General features: G+C 41.9%; 1 protein-coding gene and 1 non-coding gene across 2 annotated transcripts; one reads left to right on the top strand and one right to left on the bottom strand.

Moving 5' to 3' along the window:
• The first annotated feature begins 103 nt into the window (after positions 1-103).
• Positions 104-210, top strand: LOC138886582 (small nucleolar RNA R71). Its single transcript, XR_011405632.1, has one exon. It is a non-coding gene; the product is annotated as a small nucleolar RNA R71 (small nucleolar RNA).
• Positions 211-23,504: 23,294 nt separating this feature from the next.
• Positions 23,505-24,130, bottom strand: LOC138886205 (uncharacterized). The gene is made up of 2 exons (XM_070167258.1): positions 24,122-24,130; positions 23,505-23,993 (listed from the first exon to the last, which is right to left on the bottom strand). The coding sequence occupies exons 1-2, from the start codon at positions 24,128-24,130 to the stop codon at positions 23,505-23,507; spliced, it is 498 nt and encodes a 165-aa protein (XP_070023359.1).
• Between the last annotated feature and the right edge of the window lie 1,068 nt (positions 24,131-25,198).

Below are 25,198 nucleotides of genomic sequence, written 5' to 3' on the forward strand. Positions count from 1 at the left end.
CCATGTTTTACTCAAAAATACTCCACCAGCTGAAGCATTAACAATGTTCTTCACGCTATCTGACAATCCTATGTATAACTGTTGTCCCAACATCAAATCTGGAATGCCATGGTGCAGACATATGACCAGCATCCCTTTAAAACGCTCCCATGTTTCATGCAATGTTTCCGTTGGTCTCTGTTTAAAACTCAAAATGTCATCAATTTGTTGCGCGGTTTTGTTGGGGGTGGAACTTGTTCACGAATTGCCTGACTAACTCCTCCCAAGTTGTTATGAAATTTATGGGGAGTGAGTTTAACCATGTCTGGGCAGCTCCTATCACTAAAAATGGGAATAATAGCAATTTGATTGCTTCCGAAGTTACATTGGGCTGCCTTTGGGTTTTGCAGATTGATAGAAAAATTTTCAAGTGCTGTTGAGGATATTCGACTTGTGACCCCGAAAATAGTCCCTTGTTTTGCAACAAATGCAGCATATTATTCGTGATTTGGAATGATTCAGCTTGTATCTGCGGGACTAAAATTAAGGTGGCCAGATTTTCAGCTAGGGGTTGTGCCCAGTCATAGAGAGTCGCCTCGGGCACAACAGGTGCCATTGGAGCTATTGGTACAGCTGGGTGTTCTTCGTGATCTCCCATTGCTGTTTCCAATGGGTCAGTTGTTTGTTGTTGTTTGTTTTTCCGGTTGGCCCAGTTCAAGGCCTTGAAAACTTTCTCGAGATCTGATAATGCTTCAAATACTTCACCAGTTCTCGACATGCACCTGTGTAGCCAAGTCGACAAACGTTAAAAATTTCAATATAAAAATTGGGTATAGAGAAAACTAACTACATTAAGAATTTTTGTACTTCTTTCAATCGTAATTGATAATACCGTTAATTCCCCGGCAACGGCACCAAAATTTGATCACGCTCAATTATGTCTATTAAAAGACTAAGCAGGCGTTGCAAATATAATCCGAGGTATTATGCCCCATGTCGAATCCCACAAGGAATTAACGTATCAAGAGAAGCCTTTAAAGTACTAAATTCTCATTAGTCAACCTTATCAAACTTTGTGAATAACAAGTGGTGTTATGGTCACTACTATAGCTAACAGAATTAATAAACGGAGATTAACTAACACGCAGTTATAGACAATTGGAATAAAGGTCTAAGGTAATGGTTTCCCCCGTTGTTGAATTCCTTAGTTGTATGTTTCTTATAGCTTCGATTTAGTTGCCTCTATCGATCATGAACTCTACAGCTATCATAACTCTCTCTCAAGTAATTATGATAATTTACTAGACGCACTCTCTCAAGCTACGCTAGCTAGATTCGCATTACAGCTCACTTAGATCACACCCGAGGTATCGTTATCTCTACTCCAACCTCTAAACCCTCGGTTATGACTCTCACCTATACTCTGGGAGTGATGTTATTCAAACAATTACTTAAATATGCACTCTCTCTCAAGAAGATGCATAATAAATAGGAATGGCTAATTGAGGATCCTTTCAACTAACCAAAATCAAAACGTAGTTGAACAAATAGAGATTAACAACCAACTCAAAACTATATTAATATAACAACAAGTTCATCCACAACGGGTTCACCCAAAACCTTAGATTAGAAGAGTTAGCTACTCATAACAATGATGTTCATCACAATAATCAAATTCATTACAAATCATAAAAACAAAAGGAAGAAGAGAAGAACTTGATGTAGAATACTCCTCCTTGCCTCTTGCCTTTCCTTTTCTTGCTCTCAGCTATCAAAAGCTGCACACCCCCCTTTAGGCGAGCTTGACCTTCTATAGGTTAAGTGAATTTTCCCCCAGACTTCCAAATTTACCCCTTAGAATTATTTTCCGGAACTGGGCTAGTGCGGCCGCGCACGTGGGCGCGCTAATGGCCGTGCACGTGGGCGCACTAATGGCCGCGCTAGTAGCCTACCATTCTGCCTCGACTATCTAGGCTAGCGCGGTCACGCTAGTAGACGTGCTAGTGGGCGCGCTAGTCCAGTCCTTCATTTGGTCGATTCTTTTTCTCGTCTTCTCGCTTACTCAGCTCTTAGGGGTCTTTCTTGCTTCAATGTAGCTCCAATCACAGCTTTAAGGCCTCATACAAGCTCCTCATTCCTGCAACACAGATTAGAGCTCATTTTTCATCATTTAACTATATTAGAGAATTGAAACATAATCAAGCTGGGGAAAAACAATCGTCAAATAACATAAATCTAGCCTAATATCAGTCACAAAATTTCAAAGCATGGAATTGAAGTTGACAAAGCCAAGATAGAGATAATTTCAAGGCTTCCCCGCCCCCCATTTCCGTCAAGGGAGTGAGGAGTTTTCTTGGGCACGTGGGGTTCTACCGAAGGTTTATAAAAGATTTTTCAAAGGTGGTAAACCCCTTGTGCAAGCTACTAGAAAAGGATGCAAAGTTTGTGTTCGATGAGGGATGTATGCAAGCATTTGAGCTTCTCAAGCTTAAGTTGACCACTACCCCAATCATTACCGCACCAAATTGGAGCTTGCCTTTTGAGCTCATATGTGATGCAAGTGACTTTGCGGTTGGGGCTGTCTTGGGTCAAAAGGTTAACAAGATGTTTCATCCGGTGTACTACGCAAGCAAGACAATGAATGAGGCTCAAAGGAACTACACGGTTACCGAAAAAAAGTTGTTGGCTATAGTATTTGCAATGGAAAAGTTTTGGCCGTATCTTATAAGGGCCAAGGTCATAGTGCAAACTGATCATGCCGCTCTTAGGTACTTGATGACAAATAAAGACTCCAAGGCAAGATTGATGCGATGGGTGTTACTACTTCAAGAGTTTGATCTAGAAATTATAGACCGGAAAGGTAGTGAGAACCAAGTGGCGGAGGGGAGGCCTTGCGATGGCCTTGAGATCAATGATTAATTTCCCGACGAACAACTCCTTACGGTGTCAATGAATGATATGCCATGGTTTGCCGATGTTTCCAATTACCTTGTGACTAAAGTAATCTCGTGTGAGTTCTCTTCTAACCAAAGGAAGAAGCTCAAGCGGGATAGTTTGGATTTCTATTGGGATGAGCCATACTTGTTCAAGATTTGTACGGATGGTGTGATTTGTAGATGTGTCCTGGAGGAAGAACAATTGAGTATCTTAGAGGCTTGCCATTCTTCACCCTATAGTGGCCATCACGGTGGGGTGACGACCGCCTCGAAAGTTCTTAGTTGTGGATTCTATTGGCCAACCTTGTTCAAAGATGAGGGTGATTTTGTAAAGAGGTGTGATGATTGCCAAAGAGCGGGTGGAATTTCAAAAAGGGATGAGATGCCTCTCAATACCATTCTTGAAGTGGATATCTTTGATGTTTGGGACATCGATTTTATGGGTCCATTTGTTAGCTCTTGTGGGAATACTTACATTCTCTTGGCAGTTGACTATGTCTCCGGTTGAAGCCGTGGCTTTGCCTAACAATGAAGCTCAGAGTGTTGTTGTATTTTTTAAGAAGAGCATTTTCACAAGGTTTGGCACTCCCCGTGCGATTATTAGTGATGGGGGATCTCATTTTGGCAATAAAGCTTTCGACACGTTGCTTTTTAAGTACGGTGTCAATCACAAAGTTTCTACCCCCTATCACCCTCAAGCAAGTGGTCAAGTGTAAGTCTCCAACCGAGAATCAAAAGCACATTGTCAAAGATGGTCAATGCACATAGGACCGATTGGTCGAAGAAGTTGGATGACGCTCTATGGGCTTATCGGACGGCTTACAAAACTCTGATTGGGATGTCTCCGTATTGGTTGGTGTTTGGGAAAGCATGCCATCTTTCGGTTGAGTTATAGCACAAGTCCATGTGGGCTTTGAGGAAGTTGAATCTTGAATGGGATGTTGCATCCAATCTCCGCGTAGAGCAGCTCAATGAACTCGATGAATTTAGACTCCATGCCTACTCTAGTTCATCCTTTTATAAGGACAAGATGAAGTACCTTCATGACAAATATGCTCGTGGAAAGGAGCCCAACGTAGGTGATTTTGTTCTCTTGTTCAACTCCCGGTTACGTCTGTTTTCGGGAAAGCTCAAATCCAAATGGAGTGGACCGTTTGAAGTTGTGTTTGTGACCCCTTTTGGTGCTCTTGATTTGAAAAATAAAAATGGTGAGTCTTCAGAGTTAACGGGCACCGGGTCAAGCATTATCTTGGGAAAATTGATGACAGCCGCGTGGTGGCACTTCTTCACTTCAAATGATGTGATGGTAACCTGCATCGTGCTGTGATGTTAAATCAGGCGCTTATTGGGAGGAAACCCATATGTTTTTCTTCTTGTTATTTTCTTTGATTTTCTTTGTAGTACAGGATTGATTTTTGGGCTAACTGGTTGCGAGATGTTGTAGGGATTGTGTTGATGCAGTGCAAGACATAATGAAGAAATTGTTTAGTCTTTGAAGTTGCCAGTGCGGCTGCACTACACTTTGTGCGGTCCACACTGGTGAAGGCCAAAGTGATACCTCTCTGAAGTTGGCCACTACGGCCGCACTACACTTTGTGCGGTCCGTAGTGGACCACTGCGGCTGCGGTTTGTTTTGTGCGGACCGCAATGGGATAATTGGGCAAGTTTGATCATAACAGCTCAGTGCGGACCACGGTCCATTTTGTGCGGTCCGCACTGGTAGGTGAGAATGGGACCCAAGGGTTTTTCTATAAATAGACCCTAAGGTCCTCCTTTTACCCTTTTCGAAAAATTGAACCTCAGAGACTCTAAATACTGTTCCTCTTCTTCTTTGATCGTAATTGTTTGATTGTCACTGTTTAACTTCACTTCATTTCATAATCTGGTAACATTACACTCATTTCTTCTTTGTTTAATTTTGTAATTTTGTTTAAATTCCATTTTTCTTAACTTTTGTTCTTCTTCCTCCCGTAATTAGTTCGATTTCTAGGTTAGATTAGTTTAAATGTTGATTCCTGTAAACTTAGTAGTTTAACGGACTAGGTAATCGATTAGGGCCTCTAATTAGGTGGAAATTTGACCTTAAAAGCAAAATCTCAAACTCTAACTTAGTGCCACTTCTGGGCACCCTATGCGGACCGCGGTCATTTTTGTGCAGTCCAGGGTGCCCCAGTGCGATCCGCAGTACCACTTTGTGTGGACCGCACTGATGAACTTCTGAAAGATAACCCTTGGGCAGTGCGGCTGCACTACATTTTGTGCGGTTCACACTGGGCCAATGCGGCCGAAGTACCATTTTGTGCGAGCCGCACTGTCAAGATTCAGAGGGTGGGTATTCTGAACCCCAACCCTATACGGACCGTACTACCATTTTGTACTGGTTGCATTGGGCCCTGTGTGGTTGCACTCCATTTTGTGTGGTCCGCACTGGGCAACCTTTGAGGATTGTCTGCAACACTTTGATTCTATTCTGCAATTTGTTCTGGTGCAATAACTTGAACTGCCTTGATTGATACTAACAAATACATTGAATGATGTTTGCAGACAATGGTAAAACAAAGAGGCAAGGGATCAAAACAACCCGGCAGAGGTGAATCTTTCTAGGGTGGAAAACAGAAAATGGTCAAACTCACTCCCCAAGCTAGGCAAAACATCAAGAACATGAGGAAGGCCATAAAAGCGGCTGACATAGCCGTTGACATGTCGGGGAGTGAGTACGAGCCCTCTCGGGAGATCTCTTCAAACTCAGTCCTAGAATACATCCCGTATCCGGAGAGGGCCAGACATAGAGACACCCCTCCCTCATCACCCACTGACCAAGCACCAGGGCATGTTTCTACTGAGTCATCTGAGGGCTCAGCAGCCGGCAGTGGTGAATACTCCACCTCCCCCACAACTTCATTATTCGGGGAGGGTGCAGGCAGAGGTGAGGAGGAGGTACAGGGAGATGAGGAGGCAGCTGGAGGTAGTGAGCCTCAGTTGGGAGGTATTGCCAAAACAAGAAAACCTGATGTCTATGAGGATAAGTTCGTGAGCGAGGTGGCATACCACAAATTTCGGGAGTGGTGGCCGGTGAGAAAGTTGATACCGAAGCGGAGTTTCATTGATGTGTAGAGAAAGTTCAGAACTAGAGTAGATAGGGAGCATTTCTTAGATAACTGTGTGGACGCCAACGAGCATTTAGTTAAAGAGTTTTATTATAATGTAGCCCACATAAAAAAGGGCTCCAAAGTGACCAAAGTTCGTAATTTAAAAGTTTTGCTCGATGGGAAGTCAATTAATGAATATCTGGGCTTCGATGAGGAGGATGAGACTCTATATATGGCAAAAATGGAGATGGGCGAGGAGGTCCATCCATGGTTAGCTCAGTACCTGGCAATCCCAGGTACCGTTCTTGATTGGTTGACACTTGGGGTCAGAATATTGCGGAGGACCCTAAACTTTGAGGCAAGGGGTTGGGAGACCTTTGTTTGCAGCCGGTTGGATCCGACCACTCATGACCAGACCCTTCCTCTCCACCGGGCAATTTTGGTTGCTTCCATTATGGTGGGGTACCCCATCAACGTGGGGAATGTGATGTCCAGAGTTATCATCATTGTGGGAGCAGAGCATGACCGGAACTACCCTTTCCCCAGCTTCCTCACTGAGTACTTCACAGATCTAGAGGCCATATGACATCAAGGTCAAGGCGACAGCCCCATTTTCCTGGTATAGATTGAAGGGGAATGACAACCTCAAGGACAAGAACTACAAAGCCCCTGCTTCTTCCCCAACTGGCCAGTCTGAAGAGCCAGTTGTGGTAGAGGTCCCTGCTGAGCCTACCTCCACTTCTGCTGACTTACCCCCTAGACCTTCCACATCAGCAGGCCCGGAGATCCCATCTACCCGGGCCCATCCCATTACTGCCCACTGACTGAGCCAGGCCCTGCTGAGTATAAACAACTGGATGCAGACTGCCTCATCCAAGTTGTCCACATTGACTATTACTGTAGAGGCTCAGTCGGCACCTCAGCCAGCCCAGGTCCCCCAATCAATAGAGGATGCTTTAAAGGAGATACTTGAGAACCAGAAGAAAATCCTCACCACTCAGGATGCATTGGCCAAGGCAGTTGATTCACACAGCAAGGCTCTCAAGGAGATTACTCGGGAGCACAAAAAGCTTAGGAAGACACGGGCCTCCAAGGAGTCCGTGAAGGAGCTACGGGCAGATGTTGATAGACTAAAGGCAGACCAGCTGCCTTTGGACTTGTTGCTTGATGATCCAGTCCCAGCAGCTCATCCACAGTCGGAGCAGACCCAGAGGCCTCCGTTGAGGAGGAAGATTCCTAGAGCAGATGATGCCATCATCCAGTTGGCGGACCCACCGAAAACTTCCTCCAGTCAGCCACCGGATGTACCAGTTCCACAGCCTGTCGAGGTCCATGTCCCGGTCCCAGTAGCAGTAGAGCAGACCATCGGGAACCAGTCTGAGGTTCCCGAGCACACAGAGGACTCAGGGACCACCCATGATCCTATGCAGACAGACACGGCTTAGGGAGTCTTCTATATCCTTTTTCTCTATATTTTTTGTGCTTATTTAGACTAGTTGGCATTGGGGACAATGCCAGCTTTCATTTGAGGGGGCGAGCCCTGCATTTTTTTGGATGACTATATATATTGATATTTAATTTTATGCTTTCTTGATTTTTCACATTTGGTCTGTATATAATTTGATATTTAGTTACTTTTATCGCACTTTTTATTTTTCTTTGGGTCTGTATATAAAGTTATATCACATTGTATATATTCATCCCATTCGTTGTATATTCAAATCCCCTCTTGTATATATTCATTCTATTTTCCGCAAAAATTTTCGTTTTTAGCTTCTTATTTATGTTCGTAGCTTTTTATTTTGTTTTTCGAGCCCTACATTTTTTTTTGGATGACTGTATATATTGATATTTTTTATGCTTTCTTGATTTTTTACATTTAGTCTGTATATAATTTGATATTTAGTTACTTTTATCGCACTTTTTATCTTTCTTTGGGTCTGTATATAAAGTTATATCACATTGTATATATTCATCCCATTCATTGTATATTCAAATCCCCTCTTGTATATATTCATTCTATTTTCCGCAAAATTTTTCGTTTTTAGCTTCTTATTTATGTTCGTAGCTTTTTGTTTTGTTTTGGACGTTTTCAATAAACCTTTGATTTTCTTAATGCCACGGTTTTTTCCAAAGGTGGAGTGTTGTGTGAACCGGGTGGCTCTTCCCAATGATGGATGGCGTGACAACCTTCTTAAGGGTTTGAGTCCGTTTTTCTTTTTGTTTTAGTAGTTTGTAGTTAAGGGTACCTCAAACAAAGCTTCACTTGGGCATAACACATTTGTCTTTGATCCCATGGTCAAAGATAAATTGTTGTGTTTAGGATGGTGAAAGTCGTTACCTTGAGACTCTTGTGTTGACCGATAATCATCAAGTAGTTTTTCGGGACCATTGTGTGCTCAAATCATATCTAAGGTCATTGTGGGCCCCCGACTCTATGTCTTTAGCAATTCCTTAGCTTGTGTGGTGAGTCATTGAATTGCAAGTCCAAGTCCCGAGCCATTGGTCTAGAACTTGCCCTGAATGTTTGTTGAGGCGAAATCATAAGTGAATTTTAACTTGAGGCATGATTATAGGCTCTCCTTGATCCAAATGATAATTTGAACAAATTCATAGCCTACCAATGATATGATCCCTAGTTAACCCTTTTGAGCCTTAAACTTTCATCTTTCAAGAACCATGATACAAGCCTATACCTGTTCTAAAAGATACTCTCTCTTCGCACCCGATCTTTCTTTTAGCACATAGCAAAAGTATAAGTTTAGGGGGAGAGACGAGGATGGCAATAAAGTGGTAAAAAGTTGTAAAGGCAATGAAAAAGAAAGAAAAGCAAAAGACAAAAAGAATGATCAATGTAAAAAGGAATAAAGAAGAATTCAAGAAAAGCAAAGAATGAAAGGTGTGGAAAAGTTGAAAAAGGAGAAAAGGTTTGAACATCATAAGAAAGAGTGACAATGTGTCTTTTTAACCCCTTAGAAAAGAAGTGAAATGACTCAAAGAGTCAAGAGAATATTTGCCAAATGAATCAAAAGAAGTGCTTAAGGGAAGATGGAACCCACTTAGATCAAAACATTTCCTACCCTGAACCAAAAACCTTCACAATGACTCCACAAAAGCCCTATATGATCTTGAGTTGAATGAAGCTTACATTAGTGGATACTCACATAAGGGGCAAACATATGGTACTTAGAGCCGAACTTGTGACTTTTTCTTGAGAGAGATGAGCGAATTTCCATTAACCTCGGTTTGTGTGCCAATATTCTAAAATGGTGAGGTTTGCTTAGGGAGAGTTGAGGATGTGTGAGTTTGGGTTCCACAATGACCAAAGTAATTGAGAGAGTTCTTTGATGTGTTGAGTCAACTCTTGATGCTCTTGTGTCGCACTTGATTCATGGTTTTTCAAAGGTTAAATGTTGTTAATGATTCATTTGTATTGAGGGCAATTTTTAGTCCCAATTGATGATAGTTGAGGTTGCTTTAGGACAGCTAAAAATTTCTTGGATTTTCCTTTAAAGGGTGGGTCTTATTTTGTTTACTTGAGGACAAGCAAAAGCTTAAGTTTGGGGGAGTTGATAACTAGGGATTTTGACGCATTTTATGTTCCTTCTTGCTTGTGCTTTGATTATAAATTCATACAAAATAGTCCCAAAAGGCTCATAAGTTGTGCTTGATTGCAGGTTTGATCAACAAAGTGACAAGATATCAAAGATCAGCTTAAAAGGAGTGAAACATGCACAAGTACCAAAGACAAGACAAACTCAGGAAAAACAGGCCTAGTGCGGCCCGCACTAGAGAGGTTCAGAGACTCAGCATTTTAGGCTTTGAAGAAATGCGGCCGCACTACACTTTGTGCGGTCCGCGGTGGACCTCTGCGTCCGCACTCCCATTCTGTGTAGTCCGCAGAGACAAGGTTCAGAGAGATGCCAAGTTCAGAGGTTCAAGCCTGTGCAGTCCGCGGTCGAGTTTATGCGGACCGTGCTAGAAGCCTCTGCGGCCACAGTCCATTTTGTGTGGTCCACGGAGCCTGGGTTCAAAGAGTCAAGATTGCAAATTCAAGAGCCTAGTGCGGTCGTACACCATTTTGTGCGGTTCGCACTAACCCCGTCGGAGTAATTTTGTCCAGTTTTTCCAGCTTCGTATAAATAGAACCTTTTTCCATTTTTAGGGAATCAAATATTATTAGACGTTAGCTACGCTCTATTAGCCATTTTGGGCATTTTTACTTAGTTTTTATAATTGAATCTTTGTATTTACCTTAGCAATTAATTAATATGTCTTTATCTTCATCTATTTCTTTGTTTTTCTCTTCAAGCATGAGTAGCTAGACCCATTAGCTAGGGTTGTGGCTCAACCCTAGTGTGGGTAATTGATGGGTGTTGTGATTTAAGGTTAGATTGACTATGGGTGTTTATTATTTGGGTCAATTTCATGGTTTAATCTATGAATTAGTGGTTGCAAACACTAGTTTGTGCTAAGTTGACTTGGGTTCTTCTTGAGAAAGAGAGCCTAAATCTCTGAAATTGACCCAACAAGGAATTAGGATGGACTCAAGAGAATTGATAGTCCCAATTAAAGGGTTAAACCTTGAGAGAGTAATACCCGACTTGAACCCCAGTTGCTTAAGCAAATTTGCCTACCCTATTGGTCTTGAGAAAGTCAATTGGGCAAAATCACTCTCTCTACCGAGAGGTGTGAGAGTGGGTAAAATTGTGCAACGGTTATAGCATATTCCCCAATCATGTCAATCGTGCCTTAGGTTCAATTACCCGTCAATTGGCCACCTATGAGGATGCCACTACCCTAGTGCCTTTTAAACTATTAGATACAACTTGTAGCAATTTACTCGTAGTTAATCTAGTAGCAATTGTAATTTGTAGTTTGACAATAGTAGAATATAAAGAAAACCCAAAAATGATTAGAAGTGATATTTGGAACAAATACAAAATTCCAACCTAAATAGATACTCGACTCCATTCCTAGCTCTCTGTGGAAATCGATCTCGACCCACAAATTTGGTAAAAGCTATTGCGACCCTCTCTTTCTACTTTTTAGTAGTGTGGAGTAGGCTGCGATCAGATAGCAAGCATTGATTTACTTCCCTCGCGGATATTTTGGAGTTGGCAAGGTAGCCGCATGGCGATCGCAGCCTTGCTCCTCTCCCTCCTATCTTCCTATAGATATTATTAGTTGATTTTCAAACTGTTTTAGTCTTAGCATTTTCAAACAGTTTTTAGTAGATCCTTATGACTTGTGACACCCCGATGTCGGGCTTTTCTTTTCGCACTTTGTTATTCAGACTTATATTATAATGGTTTATTAATTAATAGCTTAAAGACATCTTCATTTTGGATTATCGGGTTGTTTTGGTAAAAGAGTCGGATTGCCTAGTTCCACGTTAGGCGCCATCACGACATGGTAGATTTGGGTCGTGTCAATATGTAACTATTTTACAATAATCGAGCATCGAAAATTTTCACCGTAATATCAAAATAAAACTAACACACGAAAATCAACTAGGAATACAAAATCAACAAAATAAGATGAGCAACACAGTACCACAGAGCTAGTCTCCCACATATAAAGGCAAGACTTCCACAAAGCATAAACACGCAACCAATCTAAAAGTCACTCAATCCGGCTAAGCAGGGGGAAGAAGAACATGAAATGAGAAAAGATATTTTCAAGTAAGAACATGGATCAAATGAAGGTATTCAATATAAATGAAATCACGTAGCACGTAGAAGCGTGTAGCAAGTGAAGGCATTTAACAAGTGAAAGCATATGGTAAGTGAAGACATGTAGTAAGTGAAGGCATGTAGTGAGTGAAGACATATCGTAGGTTAAGGCATCTAATAAGTAAATCACGCGACAATTAGAGGCATGTAACAGGTATGGGCTAATAACAAGTAATGACATGAATTCGAAGAGAACATGTAGTTGAAATAAATCAAGCAAAAATCTAGGTGTAATAGTAACAGACAAGGCAAAGGCATAGTTATAACTGTGACAAGGCAAAGAAAAATTACAGAGGTAACTACATAAGGAACTTCAACGAAAAATATCATACAGAACAACAAACATTAATGGAAGCTAAAGTAAATGACATGTAAGTACTTAAGGAATGAGTAATCATAACAGAAATTCAGTTTCCTTTCCTTTCGAACGGTAATAATCAATAAACTAATCTCATTTCAAACTGCACGAAAATACTCATCGTGCCAACATCGTACCAACCGCACGAAAATAACCCTCGTGCCAAACATAGACCTAAGGCCCCAATCCTTACGCATATTACGGATAAAAAATTCAGGTAGCAAGACAACAACGGGTATAAATGGGTGTTTTGTGATACTACAGTCAATTAAGCATGTAAGCAGTCCGAAAATAACACATTAAATCCTTTATAAGGTGTCATATGTTCTAACATGATTATTCTAACACAGTTAATTGAGTTTATTAGTCATAGAGTTAAATAAATCATAAGTCAAAGAATCACCAGGTTCATCAAAGCACAAAGAAAACATAAAATTTCCCCCTCTTATGCATGAAAACTCTGGCACATGCATATACGCTCGTCACCTGGTATATGCATCACCCTTTCATGTAGAAAACAATATCATTTAGTAGAAAATTTTCCTTAACAAATCTAGACAAAACACTTACCTCATTTCGGAACTATTTTCACAATCCAATATCGTTTTCCATAGAAATAATCCTCAAAACAATCTGAACCTAGTCAATTATCATCTAACGAAGTCAAATAATGTTAGAGGAAACATCTCCAATCAATAAAAGTTCAATCTTGGCCAAACTCTCAAAAGTCAACCCTAGGCCCGCTTGGTCAAAACCCGAGATTCGGATCAAAACTCGATTACCTATTCATCTCGGGCCTGGATATGCAATTTCTTTTTAAATTCGACCACAATTTTAGGTTTAAATTTTTATTTTTTAAAATTCCTAAATTCTACCCAAAACCCCCAATTTCTACTTTTGAAATATATAGATTTGATATTAAAATTCATGAAAAAGTAATTAAAATTGATTGAAAACTAGTTAAAGATGCTTACCAATGAATTTTGGAAGAAAACATTCTTTGAAATTCGCCTCTAGAGTATTTTAGGTCGAGAGATAATGTAAAATGAGTTAAATCCTAAGTTTCCCCTCTTTTACAGAGTTCCACACGTCACAATTGCGAACTCTAGTTCTCAAATGCGATGCCCGCAATTGCTACACATTGATCGCAAATGGGATGAAATTCTCGCAAATGTGAACCCTCACTCAATCGCAAATGCGAGCTAAGCTTCACATTTGCCAAGCTGCCAACCCCTAGCTCCTAGTTGCAAAAGCGACTCAAAGGTTGCAAAAGCGAAAAACACAGAGTCTTCATATGCGAATTATTCTTCGCAAATGCAAAGTTCCTGCCCACTAGCCTAGTATTGAAAATGCGGTCTATTGACCACAAAAGCGAGCTCGCAAATTGATCCATATCTCGCAAATGCAGGATCTGCAAAAAAACACCAGCAATCGGTGTTGCAGCAACAATTCCAAACTCTTTCAGAATACTTCCAAAACTCATCTGAGTCCCTCGGTATCAAAACAAAACATGCACACAAGTATAATAACACCCTACAAACTTGCTCGCACACTTAGATCACCAAAATAACAACAAGAACTGATCTTCAAAACTCAAGATTTTCAAGTTTAAAACCAATTTTTCCAATATTTCAAATAATGGCCGAAATGTGCTTAGCTCACCCCCAAGACCCCAGCCAAATATATGCACAAGAGCAAAAATATCATATCAGCCTATCGAAATCGTCAAAACACTTATCCGAGGTCGTTTGCTAAAAATGTTAACTGTGGTCAACTCTAGCCTCTTTTAAGTAAAAAAATTATTTTCTTCAAAATCTTACATAAAAACTTTTCGAAAAACGACACGAACAACACACGCAAAACAAAAAATATCAAATGAAGTTATAAGATGTCTCGAAACACGAAAATTATTGCTAGTACCCGGTCAGGTCATTACAAGCAGTTGTATGGACGGTTATCTAGGTTAATTTTTTGCGAAATAAATAAATAGCCCCTTTAAATTGTCCCCAAATATCAGACAGACACTTCAACTGACCCCTTTAACATTTTGACACCTTTTCTCGACTAAAGTGCAACTCGTAACCCCTCATGCTGACATGGCGAAGCGTGTGCTGTTTAATTCACATTTGACCGCCTTAACCCCTCAATTTTTTTTAAAATAACTAGCCTTATTTTTTGTGGACCCACTTACCTTCATCTTTACTTCCCCTTTACTTCCCCTTCTTTAAAATTTTCACCATATATGAAAAAAAAAAAATCAAAGCAAGCAAAAAAAATCAAAGCAAGCCAATGCAAGGTCTCGTACGGCAAAAAATTGGCAAACATTGTCGGACCATAGATGAAAAACATCACTAAAACAAAGCCATGGCAGCCACCCCCATTCTCTTTCTACCCTTTTCTCTGGTCAATCGCCGCCGCCGTTCGGAAATCCCACAAGTCGGCCAGTTGGTGACCCCACTCCCTCTTCTTTTTCTGCAACTTCTTCAAACTAATATCACCACTAGCCCAAGACCGGCAAGATGCCAGAAGCAGAGAAATAAATATACCCACCGAAAAGACCTTCGCCATTGACTAGTCCAAAAAATAGTGACGACCGTCATCCTTCACTGCCGCTCCAGATTTGTCACTTACTACCTTTTTCCGATTGGAATTGTCGAAAATGGATATGGAGGGAGGTGTAGGTATTTGGAACTTGGAAGAAGGAAAAAGATGATGAATGAACTTAACTTTGGATTCTTATAAAATCCACTATTCTTATTTTTGGTTATCAGAACCTTCAAGGTTCAATCTCATTTTCTTCATTGCCAAATATTTTGCAGATGAAATGGTGGTCATGGGTTCAACAAGGAAAGGGAAAGGTTTGGGAAAGCATTTTCTACTTTTCTGTTTTTTTTTCTTTTTTAAAATACATGTGGCATTTCATAATTTGTTCATTTTATGTGGCGGTGCATTTGTATTTCACGCTCGTAATGTGTTAGACTGGGGTGTCCATGAGTTGCACTTTAGTCGATAAAAGGTGTCAAAATGGTAAAGGAGTCACTTGAGGTGTCAGTCTGATTTTTGAGTACAACTTAAAGGGGATGTTTATGTATTTCGCCTTAATTTTTATACAAATAGCCAGTCGAATTCACTATTTACTTTTTCTAGAATATATACATTATATACTGATTGTACGCAATTATACACATATTAACCAAAATTATATATATATATATATATATATACATGCTACATTTAGTGTAATCGATTGGATGTATGACTATTTACGTTAATTCTTCAAATCTTTAAATGTACCATAAATAAGTAAAGCACATGAAAAAATTGAGTTTTTAGAGTTCAAACATAAGTCTTCCGCTTACGTCTTCTCCTTTTCTCTCCTTCGTGCTTTCTTACTTTCTTCTTCTTCTCTATCTTTAGTTTTCTCAAATCTTCTAGGCATCCAAATGTGGCCATCCAACAATAGCAAAATGAGCAATATCTTTATAATCAAAACGATATATGGTAATCAATTGAAAAACCAAAGTATAGAATATACTAAAAGGCCGAAGAAGCAAAGAAGTACATTTTCACGTGTATATGTATGGTGTATAGATTAGTGTATACGAGTAAAATCGAGCCCTTCGGACGCCTCGGTTATCGATGAAGTAAACGGAGCAGAGAAGTGACTGTGACGAACAGGAATTGAGGCAAAGAGCCCCTCGAATAAAGATCCGAGCAAAACACCTACCCTCGGACGAATTAGGGCCACGCCCCCAGGTCCATTTCGAATCCCTAAACTTTGCAGAACATTATCAGACAATCGAATACGACTAACAAAGGGTCGTGATATTCGTGCACAACCGGATGTCACGACATGAATCTCAGCTCGTACCGGCAGAAGATCAGTGATTGGTAAAACGGAAGATTTTACTATATATTGAATTGTACTTATGGTAAAACTCCCCTACTATATAAAGGGGAGTCTGATTATTCATTGGGGGAATTGTAACACGCACATCAAGGCAATATATTTTCATTTTTTTGTTATTCAAAGTTCTAATTTTTGTTCATCATTGCTTCGTTCTTGTGAGTCCGGGATCGAAGACAGGCATTTCATTAAGGTTGTTACTGAGTCCGGATTTACCCCCACCCCCCACAATTGGTTTGACACTTTATTACGTCCTTTATCTTTCTAATCTAATGTGATTTATCATTTGTATTGAATTAATTTGCATATCCTTAAAACCACTTATAAATTTGATTGTTATCTGTTTTTTAGGGTAAACAATTTGGTACCCACCGTGAGGCTAAGGATATTAGTGGCTATTTGATACAAATTTCCACAACACACTCTGATTTACTATTGTTCTTTATGATCTTAATTTTACAAAAACTTAAAGATGTCAAACTCTCAATCTACGTACCAAAACATTGATGTTGAATCTGGCCACCACGGTGAGAACAACAATATAATAACCAGCAACGAGGTTCACCCTGCTGACCCCAATAGGGTCCCAGTCGCAGATCAAAAATTGCACCCCAAGCAAATCGAGCTCGAACCATCCCGGAAAAACACTCGCAGAAATGAACCAATCACAGAAAGGACGAGTGAACCTGAATTTGAGACCAACCCGGAGATAATAAAGATGCTCGAGGAATTGACAAAACGGGTAGAATCGAGAGAAAAGAAAATCGAAGGTAACGACAAAAAGTTGGAGATCTATAACTCCAGGGTCGATCAAATCCCAGGAGCACCACTGATACTAAAAGGCCTAGATTCCAAGAAGTTTATCCAAAAGCCTTTCTCTCCGAGCGCAGCTCCTAAGCCAATCCCTAAGAAGTTCCGTATGCCTGAAATCCTGAAGTATAATGGAACGAATGATCCAAATGAACATGTGACCTCCTACACGTGTGCCATCAAGGGGAACGACTTGGAGGATGATGAAATTGAATCCGTTCTGCTGAAAAAATTTGGAGAGACCTTGTCAAATTGAGATATGATATGGTATCACATCTTACCCCTTAATTCTATTGACTCATTTACTATGCTTGCAGATGCCTTCATATGCACATGCCGGGGCCATCAAGATCGAGACCAGGAAGTCAGATCTTTTCAAGGAAAAGCAAAAAGATAACGATATGCTATGGGAATTTGTGTCGAGGTTTCAGATGGAACGGATGGATCTGTGTCTTATCACAAATAATTTTGTCATTCAGGCATTCACCCAAGAACTCAATCCCCAAAGCTCATTGGCTTCACATCAGTTGCAGCAAAATTTAATAGAATACACGGCGGTAACTTGGGATGACGTCCATAATAGTTACCAATCAAAATTCAAGGTTGAAAACGATTAGCTCAAGGCCCCTTCCGAGTCCGTTTACCCCGTCAGGACTAGTGACATATCCAAAAGAGTCGTCGATCACGAACTAAGATCGAACATAGATCGATATCAACCGTATAATAGAGATCGAAGGAGTAGTGGGTCTAGATGAAACCCTGTAAGGAGTGAAAGAAGGAGTGATCGAGGTCATAATAGTCGGGGAGTCATGAGCAAAAATGGTTTTGACAGACCCATCGGATCTAAGGAAGCACCAAGGTTATCGGAGTACAACTTTAACATCGATGTTGTCGGCATCGTATCAGTAATCTGACGCATTAAATATACTAACCTCGACCATTGCAGTTTGATCCTGCCCAAAGGGACCCCAATCTAATGTGTAAATATCATAGCACTCACGGCCACAGGACCGAAGACTGCCAATAACTAGGAGAAGAAGTAGCCCGGTTATTCAACAACGGGCACCTCCAAGAATTTCTGAGTGATCGAGCCAAAAATCACTTCAGGAATAGGGAAGCTAACAAACAGATTGAGCAAGAGGAACCTTAGCACGTCATTAACATGATCATTGGTGGAGTTGATGTCCCCAAGGGCCAATGTTAAAACGTACCAAAGTATCCATTACAATGGAAAAATAGACTCGAGATAATGTACCGGAGGTAACCGTATCTTTCAATGATGTGGACGCTGAAGGCATCGCGCAACCACACAATGATACACTGGTAATATCTGTACTCATAAATAAATCTCGAGTTAAGTGTGTGTTAATCGATCCAAGTAGCTCGTCCAATATCATCAGATCGAGGGTCGTGGAACAGCTAGGTCTGTAAGACCAAATAGTGTCTGCGGTCCGAGTCTTAAACAGATTCAATATGGCATGCGAGACCACTTAAGGGGAGATAATCCTACCGGTAAATATCATCGGAATCATTCAGGAAACAAAGTTCTACATGATTGAAGGAGATATGAGATACAATGCTTTATTTCAGAGGCCATGGATTCACAACATGAGGGTAGTACTCTTGACGCTACATCAGGTGTTGAAATTTCCTACACCGAGAGGGATCAAAATAGTTTACGGGGAGAAAACGACCGCAAAAGAAATGTTCTTAGTCGATGAGGTGGTCTCGATATCTGCAATCTTGGCATCAAAGAACCTGAGTTCTGTCACCAGGGGAGAAACCAAATAGCCATCACCAATGCCGGCCCCGACCAAACTAGAAAAGCAGGAGACAGGCGAGGATGACGACTACGAAGTCCCTAGGTCTTTCACAGCCCCTGATGATTCTGTCGCCACCAAGTCAATGCTTGAGGAGCTGGAGCAAGTCAGGTTGATCGAGCACCTGCCCGATCGAAAGGTATACCTGGGCACGTGACTAATGCCCGGGCTCAGGAAAAAACTCATTAAATTCTTTATAGCTAACATAGATTGCTTCACCTGGTCCTATCTTGACAAGACATGGATTCCATCAGAAATAACTACTCACAAGATGAGCTTGGATCTGATGTTTCACCCGGTTAAACAAAAGAGGAGGCCTCAATCCAAAGTCAAGCATGTATTCATCAAAGACGAGGTATCCAAACTTCTTAAAATAGGCTCCATTCGGGAATTTAAGTACCCGGATTGGTTAGCAAACATAGTGGTAGTGCCTAAAAGGGGGAATAAATTGAGAATGTATGTAGATTATAAAGACTTAAACAAGGCATGCCCAGAAAGACTCTTTTCCTTTGCCTAATATCGATCGCATGATCGATGCGACGGCCGGACACAAGATACTCAGCTTTCTCGATGCCTACTCCGGGTACCACCAGATCCGGATAGACCCAGGCGACCAAGAAAAGACTTCCTTCATCACTAAATATGGCACCTATTGTTATAACGTAATTCCATTCGGACTAAAAAATATTGGTTCCACTTACCAGCGCTTAGTAAGTCGGATGTTCGAAGAACAAATAGGGAAATCAATGGAGGTTTACATTGATGACATATTAGATATGTCCTTGCGAGTAGAGGACCATTTGAAACATCTACAAGAAACATTCAGCATACTAAAAAAATACAATATGAAACTAAATCCGGAGAAATGCACATTCGGAGTTGGGTCCGAAAAGTTCCTTGGATTCATGGCATCCAAATAGGGAATCGAGATCAATCCCGACAAGATCAAGGCCATAGAAGTTATCACCGTGGTAGACAATGTCAAGGTCGTTTAAAGGCTAATCGGGCGCATAGCCACCCTGGGTCAGTTCATTTCAAGGTCCTCCGACAAGAGCCATCAATTCTTCTCGTTATTGAAGAATAAGAATAACTTCTCATGGACCCCGGATTGCCAACAAGCTTTGGAAGAGCTGAAATGGTACCTTTTGAGTCCACCTTTGCTTTAAACTCCGACGGCAGACGAGCAGATATACCTGTACTTGGCGGTATCTGAGATAGCAGTAAGTGGATTCTTAGTCCATGAAGAAGAAGGTATGCAATTTCCTATATATTATGTTAACAGGACTCTAGGCGAGGCCGAAACAAGGTATCCACACCTGGAAGAATTGGCGCTCGCTTTGCTAAGTACCTCCAAGAAGTTAAGGCCATATTTTCAGTTCCATCCCATATGTGTCATAACTACTTACCAATTGAGGAATATAATGCACAAACCCAAGCTCTCGGGGTGATTGGCCAAATGGGTTGTGGAAATCAGTGGGTACGATATTGAATATCGACATCGAACCGCCATCAAGTCTCATATTTTAGCAGACTTCGTGGATGACTTCATGCCAGCCTTAATACATGAGGTCGAAAAAAGAGTTGTTGTTAACCTCGAGGACCTCCTCGGGGATCTGGAACTTATTTATAGATGGTGCATCAAACATAAGGGGGTACGGACTCGGCATCATATTGAAGTCGTCCTCGGGTAACGTAGTTAGGAAATCTATTAGAACTGTAAAATTGACTAACAATGAGGCCGATTATGAGACCATATTATAGGTCTCGAATTGGCTAAAAGCCTGGGGGCTGGAGTGATCGAAGCTAAACGTGATTCCCTCCTTGTGGTGAATCAAGTCAATGGGACATTCAAAGTAAAGGAGGAACGAATACAAAGATACTTGGATAAACTACAAGTAACGCTGCATCGATTCAAGGAATGGACCCTACAACACGTCTCCCATGATCAAAATAGTGAAGCCCATGCTTTGGCTGACTTGGGGTCGTCGGATGATGACGACAAATTCAGCTCGGGGACGGTCGTACAACTTATGAAGTCGATAGTCGGAAAAGTACATGCCTAAATAAACTTGACAAGCTTAACCAGGGACTGGAGAAACAAGTATATAGATTACCTAAAGACCGGGAAGTTGCCCTCAGATCCTAAAGAGTCGAGGGCTCTACGCATGAAGGCGGACAGGTTTAGCATATCCGAAGATAATACCCTGTTCAGAAGAACATTCGATGACCCACTCGCGATATGTCTAGGACCGGGAGACACCGAATATGTTATGAAGGAGGTCCACGAAGGCACCTGCACGAACCATTCGGGGGTAGAATTATTGGTTCGTACGATAATCAGGGCTGACTATTACTGGATCGACATGGAGAAAGATGCAAAGGAGTTCATGCAAAAATGCAACAGCTGTCATAGGCATACGCCAATGATCCATCAGCCTAGGGAGTTGCTACATTCGGTCTTGTCACCTTGGCCATTCATGAAATGGGGAATGGACATCATCGGTCCCTTGCCATGGGCACTAGGTAATGCTCAATTTATACTATTTATGACTGACTATTTTTCTAAATGGGTTAAAGCTCAGGCATTCGAAAAGGTCAGGGAAAAAGATGTTATTGATTTTTCTGGGACCACATAATATGTCGGTTCGGAATATCGGCCGAGATCGTATATGACAACGGGAAGCAGTTCATTGGCAACAAGGTAAGAAAATTTTTCGAAGATCAAAAGGACCTTATCAACACCCTATCACCCTAATGGGAATGGGCAAGCGGAGTCTACAAACAAAACCATACTCCAAAACCTTAAGAAAAGGTTGACCGATACCAAAGGAAAATGGAAGGAAATTTTGCCCAAGTCCTATAGGCATACCATACGACCTCAAAGTCTAGTAATGGGGCTACACCATTTTTGTTGGTCTACGATTCTGAAGCACTAATACCACTCAAGGTGGGAGAATCGAGTTTCAAGTTCTGAAATGCGACTGAAAAGTCAAATAGTGATGCCATGATCACAAGCCTGGAACTGTTGGATGAAAGGCACGAGGCCGCCCTCGTACAGTTGGCCGCCCAGAAGCAATGGATCGAAAGGTATTATAACCGGAAAGCAAACCTCCGACACTTCAGTTTCGAGGACTTGGTGTTAAGAAAGGTGACAGTGAACACTCGAACCCGAACGAAGTGAAGTTGGGACCGAATTGGGAAGGTCCACATTAGATTATCGAGATTACTGGTAAAGGTTTATACAAACTCGAAGTAGGGAACGGTGAGCAGCTACCGAACAACTAGAACGTTACCCACTTAAAATGATACTATTGCTAAGGTACGACCCCATTCATTCTTTTTATATACATTATGAATTGGACTAACACTTGCAGAGAATAGCCAAAGGACGACGCAGTTATTAGGCCTGAAAGCACGCTTTGCACTTTTTTTCCCTTGAACCGGTTTTGCCCCAAATGGGTTTTTCGGCAAGGTTTTTAATGAGGTAACAGTGGATCGTGCTAATTTAGAATCGAAGACCGGTTATGAACCGGAGTCGATGGTCACATCAACAGTATCCAAGCCCTCTCGACGATCGACCTCGAATATTGGGGGTCATCACCCTCGGGTAATATTTTAGTAATGATTTTTAGCAAGAAAGAAAACTTTGTGCTTGAACAGTCTAGGCTCGATGGATAGGATTTATTGTAAGGGCCAAGCGGTCAAATGAACCATGCCCGCATAAACCACCTAAGCCACAACACAAAGCTTTACACACTTACAATCTTGTATATTATGCATAGGAAAGAAAGAAAGTTTCTACCTTGTAGATACATATTTTGTCTCTTAAGACTATTACATTTTGTTCCTTAAGGATATCGTGCCCAAGGTCTGCCTCTATCCGGATCCAATAGATCACCCCAACTCGGGGACTATCGTCCAAGACAAACTTGGATGGCTTAGCCTATCGAGGCTCGGAAGCACAAAAAGCTTATTAGGCAGTGCCTAAACTTAAACGGCTACGGCTACCCCCATTCGGGGGCTGTCGTCCAAGATAAGCTCGGACGGCTCGGGCTATCGAGCCCGGAGGCACAAAGCCTATTAGGCAGTGCTTGAACTTAAAAGGCTACTAGCACTCTAAAAATGGTTCCGAGATGTCTGAAGCCCGTAATCAAGACATAAGGCCTTCCAAATCAGTTCAGAGGTTACCCTCGGCAAAATTATAGTCTAAAACATCTAAAGCACTTTGGGGAAAGCTTTCGGTCATACCGAGCCACAAGTTTCAAACAAAATTTACATCGAGAACAAGTCTTGTTCGAACCTCCGAAAAATAACTTATTACTACATTTTATTCCATGCTAAGGCATTTGAAATCTTTGCAGTTATAAAGAGGATGCCAAAAGTAATAGACTCAAAAATTGCCAAAAGGGCAAAAGCGTTATATATATTCCAAAAATGTCTTTACAAAGGCTAACGAAAATGGCCTCAACAAAATAAATGTACAAAGTGAAAAATCAAAGAAAACTTCCTAAGGAACCTACGCCTGATCTTCACCAAAACCCACCTCATCATCAGAGCCGTTGGGGTCGTCTCCATCTTCGAGTTCATCGGAGCCCTCTGAGCCTTCTTCACCCTCGGGTTCAGCCAACTTCTTGGCCTTAACCTCGAGCCTTTTTGTCTCTTTGATCTCGGACGACAGGTCGAAACCTCAGGCATGGATTTCCTCGAGGGTCTCCCTCCAAGACAACCACTTCACGTACTCAACGGTGACTTTCAGGTGGGCCTCATCTGCGTCGACATTGGCCCTGTACTGGGCCACCATCTCTTCAGCATCAGCCTAGGTTGTTTCCGATTCAGACCTCGTTATTTCGAGCTCCTTGCCAAGGGCATCTCATTCAGCAGCGGCCGAGCCCAGTTGAGCTTGGAGGTCCTCGATTTGTCTAGCCCGTGATTCGGCTTTCTCTTTTGCCACTCGGAGTTGGACCTCTGCCGATGCCAGCTGCTCCTGGGCTGTCTCCTTTTTTGAAGCCAGTCGGTCCATTTTTCTCTTCCAAACATCGGCCATGGCCTGGAGCTTGTTCATTTCAGCCTGGAGTTGGTCGATTCGGTCAATCTTCTGCTGGACCTGCGAGGTTTGGTTGTTATTTGTCGTGGCTAATTCATCATCGCTAACCTCGAAAATCTTTACATGTCCCAACAAGTTGGCATGCTCTTTTTGAGCCGCATCTAACTCGGTCTGGATATTCTTGACGGCCCCTTCGTGTTGCTCACTGAGAAGCTTATACATATCTCTTTTCTCAGCAAGCTCCCTGGCCTCGGCATCGAGCTGGTTAACCTCAGCCCAATATCGAAGAAAGCTCTCATGGTGGAGTATAGAGGCCTACAAAAAGATAAAAGGAAGAAGACGTGAGAAATATCAGGAACTAAGTCAGAAGATGAAAGAGCATAAAAATGCCTTTCCCAATTCAGCGCCTGCTGCGTTTTGTTGAATAGGCACGGCATGCCCACCTCATTCATTTTCACCTGGTCGTCTTCGGTTACCAGGCATCAGAGGTAGCGCACTACTCCTACGGGAGTAGAAAGAACCCGAGCATCCTCTGGGATGGAGATGATTATAGACCTCTTACGGCTGGGATCCGTACTTGGGGCAGGAAACTAGTTGATTAATTTTGGGCTCGAGTTCTGCTCGCCGGCCTTCGAAGACAGATATTTTCTCAGCACTTCCAATTCACCCAACCCGAAGAAGTCTTCTAGAGCGGTCGAGTCCACACCTTCATAAAAATAACGAAGGGGATCGCCTGTACCGTAGGCCCCTTCGTTGGATCGCTCCTTCACTGTCCGGGATTTGTCAAACATGGAGTCTATGAATAAAGGCAACCTTGAAATCTATATGACACTGGGTGAAGTGGAGCCGACATCGTGAGAGGCCTAGGCCCTCATCTCTATACCGGCCTCCCGAACTTGAGGAGGATCGACCTCCGTTGTTTCCGCTTTAGCTACTACCAGCTCTTTGGGGGAGGTCGGTTCACGGGCCGCAAAACGATCATCCTTCTAGAGCTCATCCCTGAGATAGAAGAGCGAGTCTGAGTCGGGTGCTCGAGAGCTGGAGCTCTCCTTTGGCTTTCGGGCTAACCTTCTCTTTGTTTTCTTCTTCTCCAAGCTCGAGGATCTCGGAGCCTTCCTTTTCTTCTTCTTCTCTCCTACTACAACCCCGAGTTGCCTCGAAGCGGAGGGATCAATGGAGAGGTCCTTGTCCCCTACTGGAGGCCTAAGCTCAATGGTCTTAGGCAAGCCTACGAAAAGAAAATAAAGGAAATGAGAACGTGATGCTAAAAGGGGAGCCTAATGTTACTTATTCGAGAAAGAGATCTTACCGTGAGAACGGGCCTCCCAATAGCCCTTAGAGAGTTTGCGCCATGAATGCTCGGAATAAGGCATCTGTGAGCAAATTCCCTCGATCCACTACTTGAGCCGAGGGACAGCATTTGAGACTCGAGCAACAGCTGCACCACCACAAATACTGGTGAGGAGAAAGGAGATAAACGTAAAATCGACATTTAAAGGAAAGTTGTGCTTACGTGATGT

This window comes from Nicotiana sylvestris, chromosome 2, assembly GCF_000393655.2.
Source record: "Nicotiana sylvestris chromosome 2, ASM39365v2, whole genome shotgun sequence".
In the NCBI taxonomy this organism is placed as follows: domain Eukaryota; kingdom Viridiplantae; phylum Streptophyta; class Magnoliopsida; order Solanales; family Solanaceae; genus Nicotiana; species Nicotiana sylvestris.